At 34.9% G+C, this 24,242-nt stretch overlaps 1 protein-coding gene across 1 annotated transcript in view; it reads left to right on the forward strand.

Moving 5' to 3' along the window:
• Nucleotides 1-24,242, forward strand: part of ADAMTS3 (ADAM metallopeptidase with thrombospondin type 1 motif 3) — a 280,288-nt gene that overhangs the window by 235,233 nt on the left and 20,813 nt on the right. The window contains exons 12-19 of the mRNA XM_051967378.1: nt 2,561-2,706; nt 4,794-4,969; nt 7,841-7,974; nt 9,339-9,462; nt 14,196-14,276; nt 17,314-17,477; nt 21,490-21,655; nt 21,894-22,026. Coding sequence (XP_051823338.1) covers nt 2,561-2,706; nt 4,794-4,969; nt 7,841-7,974; nt 9,339-9,462; nt 14,196-14,276; nt 17,314-17,477; nt 21,490-21,655; nt 21,894-22,026 — 1,124 coding nt within the window. The remainder of the gene's footprint in view (nt 1-2,560; nt 2,707-4,793; nt 4,970-7,840; nt 7,975-9,338; nt 9,463-14,195; nt 14,277-17,313; nt 17,478-21,489; nt 21,656-21,893; nt 22,027-24,242) is intronic.

Consider the following 24,242-nt stretch of genomic DNA (forward strand, 5'->3'; position numbering starts at 1 on the left):
TTTTTTCCATACTGTATTGACAAGTATAAATAACCACTGGTGTTTCAGACTTCAATGCAGTTAGACTCTGAGTTAAAATTCAAAGCACTAAATCCCTTAATATACTTGTATATGTGTGTGTATGTGTGTATGTAGAGAGATATCATATATATTACATATTAATCATTCTGTATTATTTAAGATATCTTTAATATAATATAAATTATACCATTAATTATGATTATATTAATTTTTATATCATATTATTACACTAATTATTACATTACATTAATTGTTTATTATTACATTAATATGTTTATACAACTATATGATATATTATTATATATAATCCATATCTTCTCCCCAGCACCTAGTATAGTGCCTGCTACTTGATAAGTACTTAGTAAATGCTTATAGATGGATTGGTTAATAGTTCATACTTTATTCACATAATGTTTCTTAAGAAAGACCAGCCTTCCAAAACCAAAACTTCAAAAAAGTTCAGAGTTGATTTGAAAAAAAATAAAAGCTTTCTGTTAGGATGCTTCTAACCAGACAGCTTTCCTAGAAAACCTGGATTGTACTCTCTCCCAGGCCAGTTCTTACCCATGGGAGTGTTGACAATTAATTCACGTAATCATTCTGAGACTAAGTCTTTTTACCTTCCTTATAAAGTTGTTTTAAGTTTCAAAAAATAGAGAATGTGTGAGAAAAAGTTTTGAAAATGATCTATATATATATGATTTATTATTTTTGTTATGTAAATCAATATATGTCAGGGAGCCTTTTATTTTAAAGAGTATAAATCTTATCTTGGAGGAACTCCAAGATTGTAATTGATGATATACATGAGAGAGGAGAGCATTACAGAATCCCTCATTCAAATACCTGGGTGACCCCTACATTCTTGTTGGTCATGATAAACTTCTTTTGCTTGAGTGTGGACTCTGTGACATACATATATGGTTGTAAATAAATCATACATTCTATCTTATTAATGCTTTTGTTTTTACTGTGTATATAATTTTAAAAACTAAATTATCTGCTTTTTCATGTTCATGATTATTTAGTTTAATTTAGGGAAATAGCTGTACATCTAAATTTATTTTTCTGCAATGCAAATTTCAGATTTTATATTATGTTTGGGACTAATTTTAAGTATTTCCTGAGAAGTAGAGAACAGAGGAATTTTATTAATTAACCAATCAATAATCAATAAGTAAATAATTATTTGCCAATGGTTCATTGCATTCCAGGCATTTACATTTTTGGGGGGATGATGATACATATAGATATGTAGAAATACAAGGACACTCTCAAGTTCTCTCTCAAGAACTTTGGAATTGATTGTGAGACATGGGGGGGCACCGATACAGGATGATTCTGTACAGTGTACCCCCATCAGAGAAGGCATTGTGCTCTATGAGCAAACCAGAATTGCAATAGTTCAAAAGAAACATGAGATATCTCAATTTAGAGACATCTCCACTCCAAATGTTCCTATAGACTATTTGTCCCCAATCCATGGTAGAGTCTTCCAAACTCGTATTAATCTGATCAGCCACAGTTGTACACAATGTACCTTGACCTGAACACAGTGTTGCCATTTTGGTTCTTTCTGAGAATGAAAGATAATTAAAGCACATAGATAGACACACTTACACACATGCACACGTACATACACACCTACACCCACATGCCCTTTTGTCCCTCCCCCCCTTATTAAGTATTAGTGGTTCCTTTATATTTCTGGGATCAAATATAAAATCCCATTTGGTATTTAAAGCTGTTTACAAGCCAGCCTCAACCTAGGTCCCCAGGCTTATTTGTTTTATTCTTTTTTTTTTTTTTTTTGCCTTCAGTGGTCCAACTAGACTGACTGACTTTATTCTTCATATACAACATCACTTGTCTCTGTCTTCACAATGGCTGTACTCCATTCCTGGAATGGACTCTTTCTCATCAATGTATTTTCAGATCCCTGGTTTCTGTCAGGGCTCATATTATAAGTCTTTCCCCAAGTGTTAATGCCTTTCTCACCATGGTCACCCTAAATTTTCTCTGTGTATCTTTTGTGTCAATCTGTGTATGTACATAAGTCAGCTAGAATGCACAGTAGATGGAGCATCCAGCTTAAAATCAGAAAGACTCATCTTTCTAAGTTCAAATTTGAATTCAAACTATTAGTAGCAGTGTCCCCCTAGGCAAGTTATTTGTCCCAATTTGCGTCAGTTTCCTCAGTTGTAAAAAAAATGTACAATAGCAAACCACTCCTATATCTTTGTCCCCTCTCCAAAAAAAAAAAAAAACCTCAAATGAGTCATGAAGAATCAGCTTCAACCAAAAAATGACTCAACAACAATAATAAATTGTTGTCTTCCTTTTAGAATATAAACTTCTTAAGGGCAGGGATTATTTTGCTTTTGTCTTTTTATCTCCAGCATTAGCACAAAGTGGGCACTTAGTTGATTATTCATTAATTGATGTGAATCACGTTCCATTTCAGCATATTATTTTCATATTATTAATTCATCAATATTAATTATGTTAATAATACAGTTTATATCTTGATTTTCTCAAGTGGTGCTACAAGGGTCACTGCATGTGGAAGAATGCCAATCAAGAAAAACAGGATGGAAACTGGGGGTCCTGGACCAAATTTGGCTCCTGTTCTCGTACATGTGGGACTGGTGTTCGCTTCAGGACACGCCAGTGCAATAATCCAATGTAAGTGAGAATGTACTTTAGGGTAATCATGTATACTGTTTAATATGGTGAATTTGAAACTAATTTGAACACTAACCTCAGAGCCATTTCTATGGAGCAGCCAATCTCATTTGGAAATTTCAATAATTCCATCTCTATTTCATAAGTAAAAAAAAACAACAAAAAATTCATTAAAAATTTCAATAGATTTGTCCAAATTTGATATAGGAAGAAATAACCTTTACATGGGTAGCATTCCCTATGGGTGAACTTCTCTGACTTGGTCCTTCTATTATCAGTTTGTGTCCCCAGAGGGCAGCTGCTCCTCCCAGATTCTGGGCTAGAATTTAAGGGTCTGTGGGCCTGTTCTTTGAATACATTAAGTCAAGAGCTTCAACTAGTATCATTCCTATCAATAGTCAGCCAAAGCCAAGATGTTTACTAAAATTACATAATGAAAAGAATATAAAACATTTCTTCCCTAAATCCATGTTGAGTTTTTCTCCTAATATAGGCAGCATTTGTAAGAGTGGACATAAAATTAAAATATAATGGTAATAACTTGCAAGAAACACATGTAGCCAAGTCTACTTACTCCTCAGGACTTCCTAACCTAGAAACCCTTTCTTTCCTATGGAAGCCTCACAAAGCTCCCCCTGCTTGTTATATCCCTTCTGGATGGGTTGCTCACCCAGAGCCTGCTCCTCTCTGGGGGTGAATATTTGATTGCAAGCCTATCTCTAGTCAACTTTATTCTTTTCTGCCAGAGATCCTACTCTTATATTTTGCTTCTGGCCTCGAGTGACTGCTTTCTATATCAAAGCCTATCAGGATTTTGTGCCTTTTTCAACTATGATTTAAATTCTCTTGAAATGACTTTCTAAAAGTTGAAAAGGTGTTTCCCTTTGGAGAGTAACTCTCTTGCTAGGTTTTTGGTCAGTAGAGGGAAGGGGGGGGGGTGGTGAAAGGAGAAAAATCTTCTGTTCCTCTCAAAAAAAATTGTTTTTTTTTCCCCAAGGACTGCGTTATTTTTCTGTTTGGGGCTTCTAGAGCAGACTGTCTTAAGCTCTCTAACTTAACTGTCATTTAAAGACCACATGACACATTTATTCCGCTTCAATTAGCTAATTGGGAATGATCCCTCTAATTAAATCAAGGCTTTCAATGCCATAAAGAAATGACTGCTTTCCTAATTTTTGTCTTCTTTTTTTTTCAAAAGTGTTAATTTTTAAAATTTATTTTGTTTTGTTGCTTAGCTTCCTTGGTTCCGTTGTTTGCAAAACAATCTGCTCATGTCTGATTTCCTTTGTAGCAATGCTTTAAATGCTTCTTTCTTATTGAACACACACACACACACACACACATGAATTTCATTATGATTAGGTTCAGGTTTGTGAAATGTGTCATCTTGGGTTGCATTTTGAACTCCTTTGCTCTTTGAGAAACATTATTTCATTACTTTCTTCAGTTTTCAGTAGGCTTTTTACTCTGGAATTGAAGGGGAAGAGAAACAACGAGATGGGCTCACCCAAAATCTCTGTTTTCTCAAACAGCATCTTGCCTGGAAATGAAAGGCAATTTTCCAAAAGTATTTACAAAAGGAAAAAAAAAACCTTATCTTTTTTATGTTGATCAAAACCAAGAAGTTCCTTCTTTGGATAGGATTTTCAGAATAATAATTTTCTCCAGTCTCTGCTATCATGCACAAATTTGCTCACAATGTTGGGTTTTCTGCCCCTCTCTCTGTGGATGCCATTTGAAGTTAAGACTTTTTTTGGCTTTCTCAGGATAAGATTTGATTAATATCTCCTTCAGTAGGAATATATCAGCAGTATATGTTGGGGTGAACAGAATTCCTTTTCTGATCACACATAATCATTTCTTTTCTTCTTTGTACCTATGTTATTAAAATTTATGTTTCTCAACTTTCACATTTGTCTTATGTATACTGTCTGGTAGGAAGGTTTTTAAGCTAAGAAGTCTGATTCCAGTCTCTTGAAGCTGGCAGTCCAAAGTCCCTGGCATTGTGCCTGCGGGTCCTGTATAAAGAAACTTCCCATCATGAATCAAGAGCCAAGAAGGCTTTTTAAAGATCATCTTTTCTTTAGGCCAATCAATGGTGGTCAGGATTGCCCTGGTGTTAATTTTGAATACCAGCTTTGTAACACTGAAGAGTGCTCGAAGCTCTTTGAGGATTTCAGAGCCCAGCAGTGCCAGCAGCGGAACTCTCACTTTGAATATCAGAACAGCAAACACCATTGGCTGCCCTTTGAACATGCAGACGGTGAGTTGAATACTGTTGCTGTGCATGTCTTAATCCATGACACTTTGAAATTTAAGTTCAAGGTCGATTGGGTTTATTAAATTCGACTTGATGGCACAAGAGGTAGGTATTGCTCAGAAACCTGAGTTTTCACATGTGATGACAAGTTGAGGCTAATCAGTCACAACTGCCTCTTGGGCTTGAAATTGGAACCAGAATGAATGGAACTGGCTAACATTTCAGGGTCCAAAGTGGACTCTACTTCCTGGACGTTTTGGCTGACAAAGGGTCCATCCAGCACACACACACACATACACACACACACACCCATACACACACCCCTTTGTGAAACACAAGAGCATTTAATGAAAGGACATTTGGAACTTTTTCTTTTATTCAGTAGAAACATGTTAAGTTTTTTGATGTACTATAGCAGCATGGAAGAAGGTAATGGAGTTAGGTGACCTGGACCCAAATCCTACATCTGATGTTATTTATTTATATCTGATCTTTTAAAAATCATGTAATTCCCTTCATAAGTAAAATGAGTTTTTGGCTATATTTTAGTATCTATATTTCCTGCTGCTTTAACTTTATTATCTATTAAGTGAAAGAAAGGGAAGAGAGGGGGAAGGAAAGGGAAAGGAAGAGGAGGGGCAAAAAGGGAAAGAAAGAAAGAAAGGAGAAAGGGAGGAAAGGGAAGAGAAAAAGAGGGAAGGGGAAGAGAAAGGGAAAAGGAGAAGTAAAAGAAGGAGAAGAGTAAAGATGGAAATGTAGAGAAAGGAATGGAGGGAAGGGGGTAAAAGGGAAAGGGGAAAGAAAGAAAGGAAGAAGGAAAAGGAGGGAAAGAAAGGGGAGGGGAAAGAAGGCAGGAGAGGGAAGGGAAAGGGACAAAGAAAGGGAAACAAAAGGGGAGAGGACGTGAAAAGAAAAAAGAAAAGGGAAAATGAAGAGTAGAGAAATTAAGGGACTGTGTTCTTACTCTAGCAGTGATTATCAGGAGAAGGACTAGGAGAGTGAAAGATTATAATCCAGCCCAACTGACTTCTAGATTTTAGCATCTCCTTGCCTCTATTATCTGTTCTTAAAGATAGAGGGGAAAGAGATTCCACCTCCTCTGGCTGCTTCTCTGGCAGAAGGATAGAAATGGTCAAGCAGTGTGCCAGTTCAGCCTTCTGGTTTGCAGCAAGGGAGTTCTGAGTTTTTCCACCAGTGTGTCCTGTTCTGCCAGGGAACATGAATAAGAATAACCAAAATGACCCTCTCCTTGTCCATTCTGCTCCTCAGCTTCCCTAAGGGTAGGAGATAAAGTCACAACCTTCCTATACTGAGTACTTCTCTATATCTGAAGCTGGACCCCGGCTTTTTTAGAAATCATGAATTTAGGGAAGCTGGAGGAAAATGAGAACAATTCATTCTGCCTTGATCAAATAAACCTACTTCTCAGATAATTTTTTTCTATTATAAGCTGGCATTTTGGACTCTTAAGAATTACAAGGTTCTAAGAGAAGTAGGTCCTGGAAAGGAACAAGTATGCAAATGCCTAATAGAGGCAGCAGGTGGTACATTACCTGCTATCTACAAAAATCTGTAAAGAGAAACCAGGGCATCAGCTGGGAGGCTGTTAGCCTGATTATAATTCAATTCATCTACTCTGAGGTGGTTTTCTTTTCATGTTTTGATATATCTATTCTTGTTAATTTTGAGAAAACCCAGCACTTCTCTGGCATCTTTAGAACTAGGAATAAAATCAATTTTTTATATCCTATCTGTGAATGTAATGGCCCAGGATTTAAGAGCACTTTAAAATTCACTTTTCCATTACATCTCTATTCACGGAGTTTCTAAAGTACTGATAAGTGGATTGAATTTTGGACTGAATTGTTACTTCCATTTGAGAGGCTGCTAGGCAATGACTCTTGGAGTCAGGGAGACGCGAATTGAATTGAATTAAAATCTTGACTCAGATACTTGCTTTGTTATCCTGAAAAAAATCACTTAAGTTTTCTGTGTCTCAGTTTCCTCATCAGAAAAATGGGAATAAAAGCAATAACTGTTATAGAATCAATGAGATGACTTTTGTAAAGCATTTTTCAAAATCAACGCTGTATAAATGCTATTTTAATTTAGAGTCAATCAAAGAAAATATCTGTGTGAGATTACAGCATAATATAACCTAACTCATTGCTTGTTTTAAAACAGTTAAGGCTTCTGCTGTTAGAAATGTATGATTTCATTAACAATATACTATGCTGTCTGTCTCGGGGTGATGCAGTAGATAGAGTTCCGAATCTGGAGTTAGAAGGACCTATGTACAAATATGGCCGCAGATACTAAGTAGTTGTGTGACCTTAAGCAAGTCACTTTCACCTCTGCCTATCTCAGTTTTCCTCATTTGAAAAATGGAAATAATAGCATCTATCTCTCAGATTGGCTGAAGATCAAGTGAGATAATATTTGTAAAGCATTTAGCATTATGCTTGATATAAATGCTTAATAAATGCTTCTTCCCTTCAATTCTCACTCTTATCTTAAGTACACATACAGAATTCATTATGCAAAAGTAGCTTTTATTAAGAAACCATGAGAACCTAGATATTATGTTCAGTAACTCTCACATGCAAAATAAGGGGCTTTTTCTTCAGCTCTGTTGTATTAGTTAAAATCAAGTAGAATATGCTGCAAAATCTGTGTCAGGCTCATGTGCCTAAATAAAATGCTGAGAATATGGATTTGTCTCCACTGCATCGCTTATTTTTATTTCTTTGTACAGCATCCTTTTGACTTCATGTGACTTTGTTAAAACTTGCTATTTAAAAAATAAAGCCAACTCTTCTGTTTAAACTAGTCCATTAAATGGAAACAGTTGACATTCTTCTCCACCCTCTGCAGCCAACAAAAGATGCCATCTTTACTGCCAATCCAAAGAGACGGGAGATGTGGCTTATATGAAACAGCTGGTGCATGATGGAACCCGTTGTTCTTACAAAGACCCATATAGCATATGTGTGCGAGGAGAGTGTGTGGTATGTCCAAAGGGATTTCCAACTGATCTTTATGCATTATGTCTTATTCTTCCAGTTTTCCCTATTATACCATCTTGGGGGTTGGTGACAGAGATATATTAGGATAAGATCCTTTAGGCAGTTCCTTAACCCTCCACTCCGATTGCTCATATGGACTATTTGCACCTGATTTGTGGTGGAGCTTTCTAAGTTCTTATTGGTCTGATCAGCCACAATTGGACAAATTGTATCTTGATCTCAAAATAGTTACGTCATTTTGGTTCTATTCAAGTATGAAGGACAACAACCAACTAATCCTTGAAAAATGGGGTAATAGCACAGTTCTGGAAGACCTTATACTATTTCTTAACCAGGTCAAGTTGTAGCTCTTGCTGATATTGTGAAAGGCAGCAAGATGTGGATATAGCAGCAAGAGCCATACTAGCCACGGTGATGATGGGGTGGTGGAGGTGGGGAGGGAGGGAGGGTAGGACGCAGATTATTAAACTTGAGATAAAAAAGACCAAGTATGGTATGGGCAAGTTAATTAACCTGCTTGTGCTTCATTTTCCTCATCTATAAAATAAGGATAATAAAAGCACCTGCTTCACAGGATAGTTTGTGGGCAACTAATGGCCCAATGGATAGAATGCTGGGCCAGGAATTAGGAAACCGCATCTTCCTGAATTCAAATCTGGCTTCAGACATTTACTAACTGTGTGACACTGGGCAAATCACTTAACCCTGTTTGCCTCAGTTTTCTCATCTATAAAATGAGTTGAAGAAGGAAATGGCAAACCATTCTGGTTATCTTCACCAAGAAGCCCCCAAATTAAGTCACAAAGCATCAGAGAAGACTGAATAATGACTTAACAACAACAATAACAAAGCTTAGTTGGGAGAACCCAAATAAGTAATATTTATTAAACACTTTGCAAATGTTAAAGCACTTCAGAAATTGTAATTCTTCTTCTTCTTATGATTACCTATGGGATTAAAGTCAAGGCATTTAGCCTCCCTGGACCTTTATTCATGAAAATGTCAAATGTACTAAATGCCAAGTACATAGTATAAATCAACATAGACCAGGGAGATGCAAAATTTTCCTGTCAAGGAGTTTATAATCTAGTAAAAATAGCATCCTTAATTTGTTTCCCTTTATGAAACATCAGTCTAGAAAAGGCAGCAGCAAAGGAGTTAAGATTTAATTGGTTCAGTTTTACTGCTCATGAACATTTCTTTAAACAGAAAATGGAACTGGAAGCCAGGGAGTTCTGGAAAGTTTCAGATCATATGTATTGTTTCATTTATTCTTATCTTGGTTGGGCTGATTTCTAGAACTTTCCAGTCCTAACCTGGTAGCATTTATGGTCATTTTTCTACAGAAAGTGGGCTGTGATAAAGAGATTGGCTCTAATAAGGTTGAAGATAAATGTGGAGTCTGTGGAGGAGATAATTCTCATTGTCGCACTGTGAAGGGAACATTTACTAGAACTCCCAAGAAGCCTGGTAAGATCAGTGTTTGTGTGTATTTATCTATGTATGTTGGGCTAATACTGGTACACTGTTATTTACAAATGAGAGATTTTCCAAAATCTTTCCCCTCCCCCTGCAAGTCACTTTTTTACCAGAAGCCCAAACCAGCATGGGTGTATACCTGCATGCACATGTATGTGTTTATGTATGTGCACATGTGGGTGAATATATGCATATGTGTTGTTAACTGTAATTTAGATAGGCTAACATGTAATTAACTATAAAGGATCTACTCATTTGGTTATTTCAGGGTAATATTTTTTGAAAGTACATATATGTATGTGTATGTATTTCTACATATAAACCTATGTATATAGGTTTATATATAAATCCTTTTACTGAATTCATATATACCTCAGTACTTGTGTAGAAAAAAATCATATAAAGATCAAATGATTATAGCCATTTAGAACTTTTCTTTATAAACAAAAAAGCAAGCAGAATACTTGGATGACATAAATCTTTTATTTAGTAATTTGCTTTGGAATTTTTCATTAAGCTTGCAAAGACCTGACAAGTAATACAAAATCTTATTTTCAGTTGTTGTAATTTTTATGTTCTGTATTATTTTTGCTCTTTTTTATTTTAATAGTGACCACATTTATTCTGTTGCTGTATCTTCTAAGCCAAGCTTTAAATCCTTTTTAAATGACTACTTTTAAATTAGAATTAAAGTTCCACTGAAAAGTGAGGTGTTTGCTATTTGGTAGATGACACTAAGTGAAATAATGTTGTAGAAGTCAGCTTATTAAGTGGGGTAAAAGTTATATAAAGTCACTAAATAGCATTACCGAAAGTAGAAAGCCAATTTTTGTAATTTTCACAAACCAGTCAACTAACATTTCTATGATACTGAATCTAGAATATATAGATGTATATGTATATACATACACACATACCACATACACACGCTTAGATGTGTGTGTGTATGTGTGTGTGTGTGTGTGTGTGTGAGAGAGAGAGAGAGAGAGAGAGAGAGAGAGAGAGAGAGAGAGAATGTATGCGTATGTGTATTTCTCAGCATTAGAATAGAATTGTAGATGGAATACTGGATTTTGAATGAGGAAAAGTCAAATTCAAATCATGCTTCAGATATTTGCTAGCTATTTGAATCTGAGTGAGTCACTTAACTTCTGTACCTCAGTTTCCTCATAAGTCCAATGGGGATAATAGCCCCTATCTCCTAGGGCTGTTGTAAAGATTAAATGAGATGACATTGGTAAAATGCTTTTTTAAACCTTAAAGCACTATTATTGAAAATTATTATTATTAAATCTATTCAAATTATGTAATCATTAAAGCAAGAAATAGATTTAATATTTTTATTATATCAAATAGTCTTTGACAGTATATGTAATATTATTGACCCATGATCCCCCATCCCTAAATGGAGTGAAATGCTTTTAGAAAATGGTTAATTAGTTCCATGGCATCAGTGTTATAAATGTTCACTCCCTGCATGGAACCAACATAAGGTTTGATGATTTGGAAGTAGGATTTGGATATAAAATATCAATAGGAGTATTGCAATGGTATGGGACAAGTCATCATGACTTATACCTTTATTTCTATTCAAATGTTTTTGGCATTATGTGATTAAATTTGGTAACTTCTTATAAGTATAATTTTTACAAAGTGAAAAATGTTCAGTGAAACATTTCCTCTTTGTTATAGATCATTCACTTGGGACCTGGGACAGGCAACAAGGAACATTTCTCTTCTTATGTCTGAAAGCCTATCATACATACATTTTATGGCATACTCCCTTATTCCTTCTAAAGCCATCTTAAACCAATCTCTTAAAGAGTTGGGGGAAAGTAAACTTAATAAAATTCAAATTGAAATACCATCATTACCAAATGGCCCATGGAAATAATGCTTTAAAATTTTAACTTGCATACAACTATTCTTCCAGTTTATTTTACTCCTACACATGCCAAACACACAAATCAAAATTATTTTAGTGCTACCTTTATTCAGTACAATAGTTCTTTGAGGAAGTAATTCTGGGTTCATAATGGCACAAGGATTTGGGCCACTAATCCATTCCCTCCATCCCAATACTTTTGAGCACTGCTATCCAGAATTATTGGTGTGTAATTTTTTTCATAATAATATGTCATTTATTGTCATTTATCATGAATTTGAGTTATATATTATTATGACTTTATATTGTGATCATCCTATAAGCAATTTTCCTGAAAAAAATCAAATATTTATTAAATGTCAGCTATTTGCTCGTGTGTTAACAAGCACTTGGGGATGCAAAGTAAAGCAGAACAATCTCTGTTATCAATATTCTTAAAGTCTAACGGGAAAGACAACATCCAAACAACTATGTAGAAACAAGATATTTGCTGGATAAATTGGATGTAATCAATAGAGGAAAGGCATTAGCTTTAAGGGAAATTAATTAAGCATGAACAACTTTCTTCCTAAATAAAATTCATGAATATCTAAAAGCATTTCAGGCATAAGAGCTCACTCTTGTTAGCAAAGTTATATAGAATGGAATGACGTTTCAAACAATATAAATAATCAATCCAGGGGTTTAAGACAGAGATTATGAGAATGAACTATGCCAGTGAAAGGATGCCAGAAAAGACTTTCCTCAGTTACAGAGATTCCAACTAAAACACAATGTTAATTGATCAGTTGCTTTGCAGAGATATTGATAACATAGTAATTCAATAGACTAATCAACCTCTTCCAACAGGGAAACACTTAAGCAAGAGGTGCCAAAAGGAACTCAAGTTACTGGAAAATGAAATCTGCAAGTATCCAAATTTAAAATCACCTACATGATTTTTCATTCATACTTAGTTTTACTTTCATTGACTACTAAATTTGTATCAATTTTATTTAGATTGATAAAATGCCTATGGCAGACAAATATAGTCAATGAAACAAGAAGACTTTAGTTCCCGAAAGCACTAACTTAAGACATTTTATTTAAGGGAAGACAAGAGGAGCCTTCACATTGCCCAAAGGAGCTCGCAATGTATCTCTTTCTGAAACAAAGGCAGCTAAAAATGTTCTGGGTGAGTGATGGTAAATGGAAGCAGCAGCGAGATGGGCCTCTATGATGGGCATAAAGGAATGGGCTGCAAGTGGCTTCTGGAGCTTGGCACTTAGAAGCATCCCAGATATAGGCAAAAGTGGTACATTTCACATGTTTTATGATGCATGAATAAGTTTGTGTTATCAGGCACCACAGCAGTCAGTCCATTCAAACTACTAAGGCTCTCTGGGAAAAAAATAATTGAGAATAATGCTTTGGTTGACTGCACTAAATATTTGATTGAATTGGTTTGTTAATTTTGCCTTTGGGCATAGCCCTTGACCATTTTCTCTGCAGTCACCTATCCTTAACTGTCATCTCTGACATAACAAATGAAAAATCATGACCACCAGCTTAAATACCTCTATAATAATAATGGGCTAAGTTCAGTTGTCGAGAAACAAAAGTAGCATAGTAGATAGAATCCTAAATCTGAGTCAAGATGACCTGAGTTCAAATTCAGTCTCAGACACTTACTATGACTCTGAGAAAGTTACTTAATTTTGTTTGCCTCATTTTCCTTATCTATAAAATGAGCTGGAGAAGGAAATGGCAAATCATTGCAGAATCTTTGTCAAAACACCAAAAAGGGTCACAGAGTGTTAGACATGATTAAAACAAATCAATAGCAACAAAAAAGAGGTAGAATTCTTTGAATAGCCAACAGGCCAGTATCATGGGATCAAAGAGTACATAGAGAAAGGAGGAAGAAGTCATAAGACTAAGACAATACAGGCAATTAGACAACTAAAATTTATTGAAAACAAATTATTATTAAAATTAAAATATTATTAAAATAAAAAGTAATTAGCAAATGTTTGTTGAATTAAATTTATTGAATTATTAAGTATCCTGTGTTAAGCCCTGTGCTAAATGCCATAAAACGTTAACTTGTTGATATTGCTAAATACTATGGTATGGCCAAAACTAGAAGACTGATTTGCATTTATCCCCAATGGTTCCTAATTTCAATCACCAGTCAGTTTTTCTTTTCCTTTTTTTAGGGCACAATTAACAGTTTCATCTTGATATAAAAATATTAATTCATTAGAGAATTAGCCATTAGGAGTCCCCATGTAGAATTTTTAAATGGCAGATAAAGATGAGAATATTTAAGAATTTCATAAAGCTCATGCAATCAGGGGTAGAAGCCAACATGAGGGTACTCAGTGAGGAGAATGGTTACTTGTCAGAACATAGGAAATGTACAGCCTTTGCCTGAGTTGTTGGTTGTCATGATACTGACAGCCCAACAAGAGGAAGGATGCATAGGTTTGTAACAAAAATTGATGGACCATCAATAAGTGCTGAAATCTGGAGATGGAGTAATAGACTTTACATCCCAACTTTACCACATATCACCCATGTGACTGAGCAAATCTCTTCATTTCTCTAGGCTCAAGTGAAGGAGATGGACTAGTTGACCTTCATCGCTAATTTATTTCTCTCTCCCCCCTTAATAAGTGTTCATTCCATGCATCAGATGTTACACAACCTATCAAGTGTGCTGAAGTGGCAAACTGCATTTAGGTTTGCGTGCACCCTTCTGCAAGTAGAAGTAATAATAATAATATAGTTTGCTACTAACCTCAGCTATTCCTTCTGTTTCCTTCTTGTGTCCTCCTGATTACTGAACGTGCAAAAGGGTACCTTAAGATGTTTGATATTCCCCCTGGTGCTAGACATGTGTTAATACAGGAAGACGAAGCCTCTCCTCATATCCTTGGTAAGTGTTTCCATCCTTGCATTCTGTACTGTCTACTAAGATCTACTTAAATGTTTGTGTCAAAAAATGCATTAGTTTCAAGAACCAGACGAATATTTTTTTAAAAAGACATAGTAATGGCATAGGGATAGATGAGGAACAGAAGCTATGGTTTCATTGGTGTAGGGAACTCTCAGGTGAGAAAACTCTCTATCTATTATAAGGTGTTTAGTTGAATCAGTTTTAAAAAGCTAATTCTTACTGTTTTTGCTTAAAACAAAAATATTTCCTCATAGTCTTAAAGAATCATACAGGAGCATTTAAAGGTAAGGAATTAGTTTAAGGTTATTCAGCCTATATAAGGCGAAACTCAATCCAGATCTCTTTGACCATGAAGTCAGGTCTCTCTCTTAATGTGACTGATAACTTTTCCTGGCTCTGCCTCATAAACCCAATTCACTACATAAGTCAACATAGCATGTCATCGATCCTCTTTGAGATCTAAGGATAACAATAACAATATCTCTCTCTATTCAACATTGTCTTTCGGTAATCATATATCAGAATTTCACTCAATTGCTGACTTACACTAGATTTACCTCCAAGCAAGATCCAATTCAATTAAATAAACATTTATCCTACTATTCCTTAGTATGAAACATGCTAAGCACTTTGGCAGACATACCATGATCTTAGAAAACTAGTCTTAGTCTGCAAAGAACTTAAAATCTAGTATACAAATAACTAAAATGAGACATAGATATCAATGGATAAACTATAATGAGGTGAGATAGAAAAAAGGAGAACAAGATTGTGCAAGTTGAAAAAACTTTTGGTGCAATGGATAGAGGGCTAGACTTAGAGTCTGAAAGACCTGAGTTCAAATCAGAGAATTATTAGCCAAATGACCTTCTGGTAAGTCACTTAACTTTGCTTACCCTCAGTTTTCTCTTCGTTAAAATGAGGATAACATCTTCTTGATGGGGTTTTTGTGAGGGCTAAAAGTGTTAAGTGCTTAGCAAATCTTAAAGCTCTATATAAAAGTTAGCTATTATTAGAGAAAGTAGCTCCTCAGTTGTACTTTGAAGAAAGGGAAGGATTTCAAGTAGTAGAAAACGAAATCAAGAAATGAAAGCTTTAGCTTTGGAGATGAATCTTTGCTAGTTTGTTAATTTAAGGGGGAAGGAGAGATAAAAAAATTGCCTCAGTTTCTTCATTTATAAAATGAGCTGGAAAGGGAAATGGCAGACCACTCCAGTCTCTTTGCCAAGAAAACTCCAAATGAGGTCATGAAAAGTTGGACATGACAAGAAACAATTTGAACAACAACAACTAAATATATTAAAGGATAATAATATTACAGCATTTGACTATGGCTATGATTACCCTACTAAAAGTAGGGCATTCTACCTATTGCCATGTTGTAATCTGGTGATGTCACATGTCAAATATGCTTTGGCCAGAACAAAAGACATGTGTTTTGAGTGGATTTGCACCTCTTTGGGGAAAAAAATCTGGATGATTTTAGCAAATTTATTCTTGGCCACTTCTGTATTTTCCAGCTTGCACAGTGATCAATAGTATCCCCAATGGTCCTCTTTTTTTCCTCAGGTACTAATAATCCACTTGAGAAATAATCTGTCTACTGGCATAAACAAGTAACACAAGTAATATTCCACTTATAAGTATACATTCAGGCTTTAAACATGATCCTTCCTATTGTTAAAACAACATTAAGGTTTCAAAGACCCAGCTTAAATCATTTGTTGCTGTAGTGGAATTTTTTTTTTCATTTTTACCCTATAAGTTGAGAAAGGAAATTATTTATACAGTGTTTAGTTGAATCGGTTTTTAAAAGCTGATTCTCACTGTTTTTGCTTAAAACAATAATAATTATAAGATGTAGAATTTTGATGTGTTTTTTAGTTCTTTCAATTTATTCTTCCTCTTCTCCTTTCCCTCAGTTGCACAGTAAAGTAAATGAAAATATTTTTTTGGTGGACCATAAATTGTTTGCAAGTTATGTGCCAGACTTTACCCCCCCAAAAGATTAGAATATATAGGTTTCTGCTCTTATCATTCCATTCTGTGGAATTTTAAATTTTGAGTGCCAGGCAAAAAGTATGCATATGCATCCAATACAAATATAGCCATTTATCCAAACTTAACCTAGTTCCTGTCTCATTTCTAGCTATATATTGGACATTTTAAGCTGGATGCCCTAAGACATCTTAAATGTAATATGCTCCAAACTGAACTTATTATCTTTCCTTTCAGACACTCCCCTCTTCCAAGCCTTCCTGTTACTGTTAAGGTTACCATTATCTTCTGTCACCTAGGCTCTGCCTGAGAGGTATTTTGGAAAAGCAAATAGAGATTTGTCCTCAAAGCCAAAAAAGCCAAAAACTTTTCTGTGACCCTAGGCAAGTTACTTAACCTTTCATTAGGAAATGTTTAATTAAATAACTAAGAATACAATGCAACATAGATAGTTGATTTGTAATTTTCTACAAATTTGGGGCTACAGGAATCAATTTCTATTTGAGTTTGATATCTCCAGTTTAGGTTATTCTCTAAGACTACTCATTGCAGAGAAACTGTCAGGATATATTAGTAGAGAGAGATTCCTCACCAGGAATTCCTATTACAATAAAATTACAGATATGTGTGTATACATATACATTTGACCATGTATATACCATATAAGTATATAAGTACATGGTATCCTAAAAATCTCAATGCATTTTAAGCTCTAGCAAAGCTTTAAATATACATATATATGCATATACATATATGTATTCATATGTGTATTGTGAATATGTATGTATATATGCCACCTTTCATCTAGGAATCTTGCTAGAGATGCCAATATTAATATCCATTGTGGGAAGCAAGAGTCACTTCAAAACAATGAGGTATACTGCAATTGTTATTCTTGCTGTTTAATGATGATACAAAAAGATAGAGAAATAGCTTTTAGTTTTTTTTTTAAAAAATAGGTTTACCATGGATCCTTAGTTCTATAATAACTGTCTCTTCAAATTTTCCTTTTCTTTAGCTATCAAGAATCAAGCAACGGGGCACTACATTTTAAATGGCCGAGGAGAAGAAGCAAAGTCTCGGACATTCATTGATCTAGGAGTGGAGTGGGACTACAACATTGAAGATGACATTGAAACTCTTCACACTGATGGGCCTTTACATGACTCTGTCATTGTTTTGGTATGTCATATCGTAGTCAAAATTTTCTTGGTTATCATTTTAAAAAATTAAATTTCACTGGGTAGGTTTTATATTGAACAATATCCTGATTAAAATGTATCTTCATTTGGAAGGTTTTAATTGGATTGTTTTTTTTTAATGTGATTACATATAAGGTATTTTAAAATTTGCTTCCACTAAGTTCCTTGCTTTTAGGAAATTCATTGGGTTAGCTTCTTGTATCCTTAAGGTATAACTTGAAATCAATTACCATCCTTCAAACTCCAAACATGATTAATATTCTGAAAGAGTCAGAGTCAATAGACTATGTTCTAGGCACTATGTTAAACACCTGAGTAACCCCCCAAAAAAAACCCACAAAAAATGGCATAATCATCCCTGCCCTCAAGGATCTCACAATCTATTTGGGGAAGAAAACACATTAAAAAGAATCTGGAATGGATGATGAGAAGTGTTGAAGTCCTAAAGTCACTGTAGAAAACGGCTTGAATTGATTTCATCCTTTAGAATGATGAGTTTCTGGAGATCATAAATCCAGGAAGTCAGGTGGATGGTAAATGATGAAATAAATGTCCTGGAGTCCCTCCTTAAATCCTTAAATGATGGAGGATCTGGGAGAAGCTCTCCAATATCCAACCTCCATTCTCTTCAATCAGGAGGGGGGAAATCCCCCCTCCATGCATTGTCACCCTCAATCCAAGACAACTACATTAATAAATAAGAAAAGAAAAGCCAAGTTAGTAGAGTACCATTTACCAACAGCTTATCATTTTCTTCCCATATGCACCACTCCCAAACTAGTTTTGAAATTTTTTTCACTGACCTATTTAACTTGGACAGGACTTGATACGTTACCACACTTCTGCTTTACAACACATAACCCACTTAGAAGAACAGTATTGAGCAAAGAATCTGGCACCATCAACAACCCTTGATGCTTCAAGCTCTCAGTAGAATTGACAAGCATCGCAGAATCAAAGGATTAAAGAACTGAATGGGATCTTAGCCATGGTCCTCATTTTATAGATGAGGAAAAACAGGTACAAAAAAAGTTGTCTTTCTCTTAAAAAAAGAACTAGAGAAGAGTAAATGTTGTCCTAAACTTCAGAAAGAAAATAGTCTGCAAACTATGGGCAAGGGAATTTTACTTGGATTGCTGGCAACATTTTAGAATAATTATTAAAGTGATATTTAGGGAGAAAAGTCAGGGGGTAGTCATAAGGAGTAAGCATAACCCATTCATTAAGAACTGGCCAGAAGAAGAGGAAAGGGAAGAGAAAAAGTCATGCCAGACAAACCTCATTTACTTTTTTTGACAAGGTTAAATGTCCAGTCAGTCAGGGAAATGCAATAATGTAGTTGACCTAGATATTAAAAACATATTTCACATGTAATTAATCTCATATGGATGAAATGGTAAGATGTAGTCTAGGTAATAAATAATACAGATCGGTGGAACTGATTGATATCTAGACCCAAAGAATAGCCATTAATGTTTCAATAGCAATTGAGAACAAGTTCTCATAGTATCATACCTTGGACAAATCAACATCTTTATTTAAATGGTTTAAATGAAAGGTTCTTTGTTTGTGGTAGTAAATGAGAAAGAGAGAAAAAGAGATTGGGGGGGGTAAAAAGAGAGGAGAGGGAAAGAGACAGATAGAGACAGAGAGAGAAGGGAGAGGAAGAAAGAGAGGGAAAGAGACAGAGACAGAAAGAATCTCTACTTGAAACAATTTCTGTCCTTTTTGATCATACCTATTTTAAGCATTTAAAAATATTATTTTGGGAAAGCACCTATAGTTTTTATCAGACTACCCAAGGGGTCCCAGACACAAAGGATATAGAGAGGATCAAAAAGGAAGAAAGCAAATTGTGAAGCACACTAAACCTATTTTATGCGAGCAAAATTCATTTTTCGAACCCAAGTATAAGATTTTACACTTATTGCTATTAAATTTTACTATAATAAACTGGAACAATGTTTCAGTCTGTGGAAATCTCATAGTATCCTGTCATTCAGCATGTTACTTATCCTAAGACTTTTTTCATCTGCAAGTAAGATAAGAGTGCCATCTGTGGCCCAAGTGTATTATGAGGAAACTTAATAGCAATAAATATAAAGTCTTACACTTGAGTTAAAAAAAATTCAACTTTTTTTGAATAGAATAGGGGAGGCCTTGTTTGAGGACAGTTTATCTAATAAAGTTGGAGAAGGTTTAATGGACTTCAAATACAATGAGTATCAAAAGTATAATTTAGCAACAAAGATGTATTAAGAAAGAGGTTGTTTTCAGGATTGTAAATATACTATCTCTGCATTCTTAGACAACATCTACATTTTAGAAACTAGGCATTTAGTCTGGATGTCCCCCATTTTTAGAATTCTCTCCTTCCACTCCCATGTGTCTTGGCTTTCTTGGCTTCCTTTAAGAGATACATAGGTGGCACAGTGGGGAGAGCCCTGGAGTCTGGAGACAGAAAACCTGAGTTTCAATTTAGTCTCACATACGTACTAGCTAGAGGAGTCGAAATGAGTCACATAACTTGTCTACCTCATTTTCCTCAAATGTAAAATGGAAAAATAATAACTTGACTCTCATTCTCCACTTCAAATAGAAATAAATAACAGGATCATGGCATATTAATTTAGATCCAGAAGGATCCTCAAACACCATCTAATCCCTAACCTTCTTAACTACTTTACAGAGGAAATGGGTAAATCAAATGAAATATTTTTAAAGTAGTTAGTATAGTACTTGGTACATAGATGTCTAATGAAAAATCTAATAAACAATATATCTAATCACTTTCCTCAAAACTCAGCTAAAATTCCACCTTTTACAAAAAATTTTCCCAATGTCCTTTACTGAAAGTGCCACCAGTCTGAGATTGCCAACAATTTGTCCTGTGATTTGGCTTGTTTGTACATAGTTGTTTGCATTTTCTCTTCCCTATTAAACTGTAAGCTTCTTGAAGACAGGAATTATTTTTGGCACTTCTTTGTAACCTCTGTCTTTGGTATAGTACCTGGCACGTGTAAGCACTTTAAATTTACATTGACTTGATAAGTGGGGATGAGTGTCCGGACAATGAGAATGAGAATAGTACAAGACCTCAAGATCACATCCTGTGGGAATTAGTTGAAGGAATTAGAGATGTTTAATTTGTGGAAGAGAAATCTTAGGAAGTATGAGATTATAATTATTCTATTCCATCACAGAAGGCAGGCTTGGGAGTACTGGATAGAGATTACAAAGAATCTATGTTCTGTGTAGGTCTGATATTAGGGAGAATTTCTAAACAATTTGAACCGTCTAAAGGCACAATAGGTTTCTCAGGAGAAGAGGGAATCCCCTGTATAGAAGGAAGAGTCTTCCAGGAAACAGTGGATAACTATTTGTCAGATGTGATCCAGCAGGAACTCTTAATTCAAATAGAGGTTAGAGTGGAAAGCATCTGAAATGTCTCTCCATTCCACTCTGGGACACATAAAGGTTAGACTTCTACTAATCAGAACATTCTCATCAGTGGATTCCCAGATTTTCTATTGGGGCCCCAATTTCCTGAAAGCAAGGTACCTATTTAAAGGTTATTTTAAAATATTAGATCCTTCTTTAATTCACTTGATATAATAGGTATGTATTATAAAATTTAGATATATATATATTTTTAAATGCTTTCAAAATCTAAGTACAAATACTTTAAAATAAAGCTCAAGTAACTCATTGTAAAAATTAAAGGACCTTTTATAATAGGAATAATTTCCCTTAACATTTAAAAAATAAATTTAGACTTTTCCACCCTTACTTTTAAAAACATAGCATGGGGCTCTTAACATGTAACCAACACAGCTGATTGAGCTGCTAATTTTTACTGGCTCCTTGAACAAAAAGGAGGCAATTCCCAGTTTGAGTATCAGTAATAGGCTGAAGTAATATAGAACATTTTTATTTAAGAGTTTCTGAACTCCATTAGCCTAATTTACATAGCTATATTATATATTTAATAGATTATTCCTCAGGAGAATGATACACGTTCCAGTTTAACATACAAGTATATCATTCATGAAGATTCAGTGCCCACCATTAACAGCAATAATGTAATCCAGGAAGAATTAGATACTTTTGAGTGGGCTTTGAAGAGCTGGTCCCAGTGCTCGGAACCTTGTGGTGGTGGTAAGTAGATCACATTTTTCGCATAGTAATATACAACAATAAGAAGAGAATAATTTTTATTCATCTCTAGACTTTAAATACTTTGCCATTTTAGTTTCAGTGATACAGTTCTCTTTTTATAGTTAGCATGCTTTTAATGAACTCTTGTTTAAAGCAAGTTGTTTTTTTTTTTTTTTTCATATCATCTGGGTAAATTTTTTCCTTTGGGTCCAAAGTAATCTCTTCATACTTTTCCCAGGTTCTCAGTATACCAAATATGGGTGCCGCAGGAAGAGTGATAATAAAATGGTACATCGCAGCTTCTGTGAAGCCAGTAAAAAGCCAAAACCCATTCGTAGAATGTGCAATCTTCAGGAATGCACACATCCCCTGTAAGTATGATTATTAAAATTATTACTTGACATTCCCTCTCTACTTCAAGTAAAAATGAAAAGCAGAATCATAGCTCCTGCCTATAGATCTGGATGGTCATCTAGTGCCCAATCCCTTCCTTTACAGATAAAAAGCTGAGTGAAGTGATGTTTTAGGCTGTATAGACAATAAGCATCAGAGGTAGAATTTGAACCCAGCTCCTCTTACTCTAGAACCAGTCCAATGGACCTCACCATTTCAGTAAGTGTCTGCAGATACACATTTAACTATGGATGCAACATGAAGAGAGCCTAATGGTGTCAGATTCTCATTTCTTTGTCCCATCCTAATTTACATGCTCACAAAGATAGAATAGACTGTGTCTGTATAATTTTGTTCTTATTTAATAAACACTTAGTAACAGCTAACTGTGTGCAATGCTCTGGGAAAGAAGATAATAATTCTAAAAGGCAGGGATGGGGTAAGGTTTCATTTTAGGTAGTAGGGATTGTTTGTACAAATATACAAATGATAGAGATGGCGTTCAGGCAGCAGCTACCAGTCTAATTTGTCTGGAGCAGTGAATTTGAAGCTAGATTTATTTTAGAGGCATTGTAATCATTAATCATTGTTACCGATCACAGTACTGCCTGCTGAATAGATATCTCTTCTGAATTCTCTAGACATATAATGTCAGGATGCCTTAATAAAACTCATCATTCCCAATAAACTTGACTATTACCCAAACTCTCATTTATGTTGAGACCACTAATATAACCTTCAGTCATTCAAGATATAACCTTAGATCAATTCTTATTTCTTCCCTCTTTCTCATACCTCAGATACAATGAGTTTTCAAAATGTATTGATTCTACTCCATGATATTTCTTCCATCTGTCCCATTTGTCTACTCACATAGTCACCAACATAGTTCATACTCTCATTGCCTCTATCATTTAGATTACATTTACAATCTCCTAATTGATTTCTCTGATTCAGGGATCTTGTCTCTCTAACTCATTTTCTATTTGCTAGAAAAATCATCTTCCCAGGGCATTACTATCTTCCTCAGAAACTACCATGCCCCAATTAAAATTAAAATCCAATTTCATACTTCATGTTCATGTCAAATTAAACTACTAGTTGCTCCCTGAACTCAATCTCTCAGTCAAATCTTACCCAATTCATAATCAAAAACGCGTCTCACCTACTACATACCCAACCATCCAGTCTATTTTTAAAAATCTCTGACAAGAGGCTACCTCTCATCTTCATGAGTAACCTTTTCCTTTTTTGGACAATTCTAATAGTTAGAAGATTTTTCCAGATATCATCTAAATTTTCCTCCTGGCTATTTCCATCCACTGTTCTAGTTTTCCCAAATTAGGATAAACCACCAAACCTAATCCCTTCTAGTCTTTGGAGGCAATTATTATGATTTTTCATAAGATTTCTTTCCTCTCTACTAACTATCCACAGTTACTTCAACAGATTTTAATTTATGTACTTAAGTTTCTTTATCATTCTGTTTGCCTAGTCTTGAAATTTGTCAGCTTGTTAATGCCCTTTCTGCCCTGTGATGCCCCAAACCAAATGAAATTATTCTCTCCTTTCTGTGATTCTCTTAATGTAATTCATTTCTTATGTTTTCTATTTAATCTATTCTGTCATTTTTCCTTTTCTTCATGAATTTTTATGTTTTTTTCAACCATTAAGCCAATTCTGTTTTTAAAAGTATTAACTTTCATTATTATTTTTGTGCTTTTTTAATCCAAGTTATTAACTTTTTTAAATAATTTTTTTGCATCATTCTCACATATTTTCCCAACTTTTACTCTGCCAATTTTAAATTTTTTTAACTCTTCCAGGAATGCAGTTAGGTGAAGGGAGTTTGATTGTAGCTGTTTCCACACTGTTGTCTTCTTCTGTATTTTTGTCTTGTTCTTCTCTGTCACTGTAGTAGATTTTTGTGACCAAATTCTTTTTTTGTTGTTTGCTAATTTTTCCAGCCTATTTCTTGACTTTGAACTTTGTGTTAAAATTGGGTTCACCTTACCTGGAGGTAAGCTTCAGACTATTTTGTGCTTCTGGTTTCAGAGCTAGTTCTGGGGATCTTCAAGTTTTCAGGCTTTCAAGGTAGTGTGATCCCAGGAGAGGTATGGTCCTTGCTCTCCTCGTCTGCACTCTGGTTTTCACCCAGGAAGGGTCCCTGATATGCTGTACCAAAAGAGCTAGA

This window comes from Antechinus flavipes, chromosome 6 (genome assembly GCF_016432865.1).
Source record: "Antechinus flavipes isolate AdamAnt ecotype Samford, QLD, Australia chromosome 6, AdamAnt_v2, whole genome shotgun sequence".
Lineage (NCBI taxonomy): Eukaryota > Metazoa > Chordata > Mammalia > Dasyuromorphia > Dasyuridae > Antechinus > Antechinus flavipes.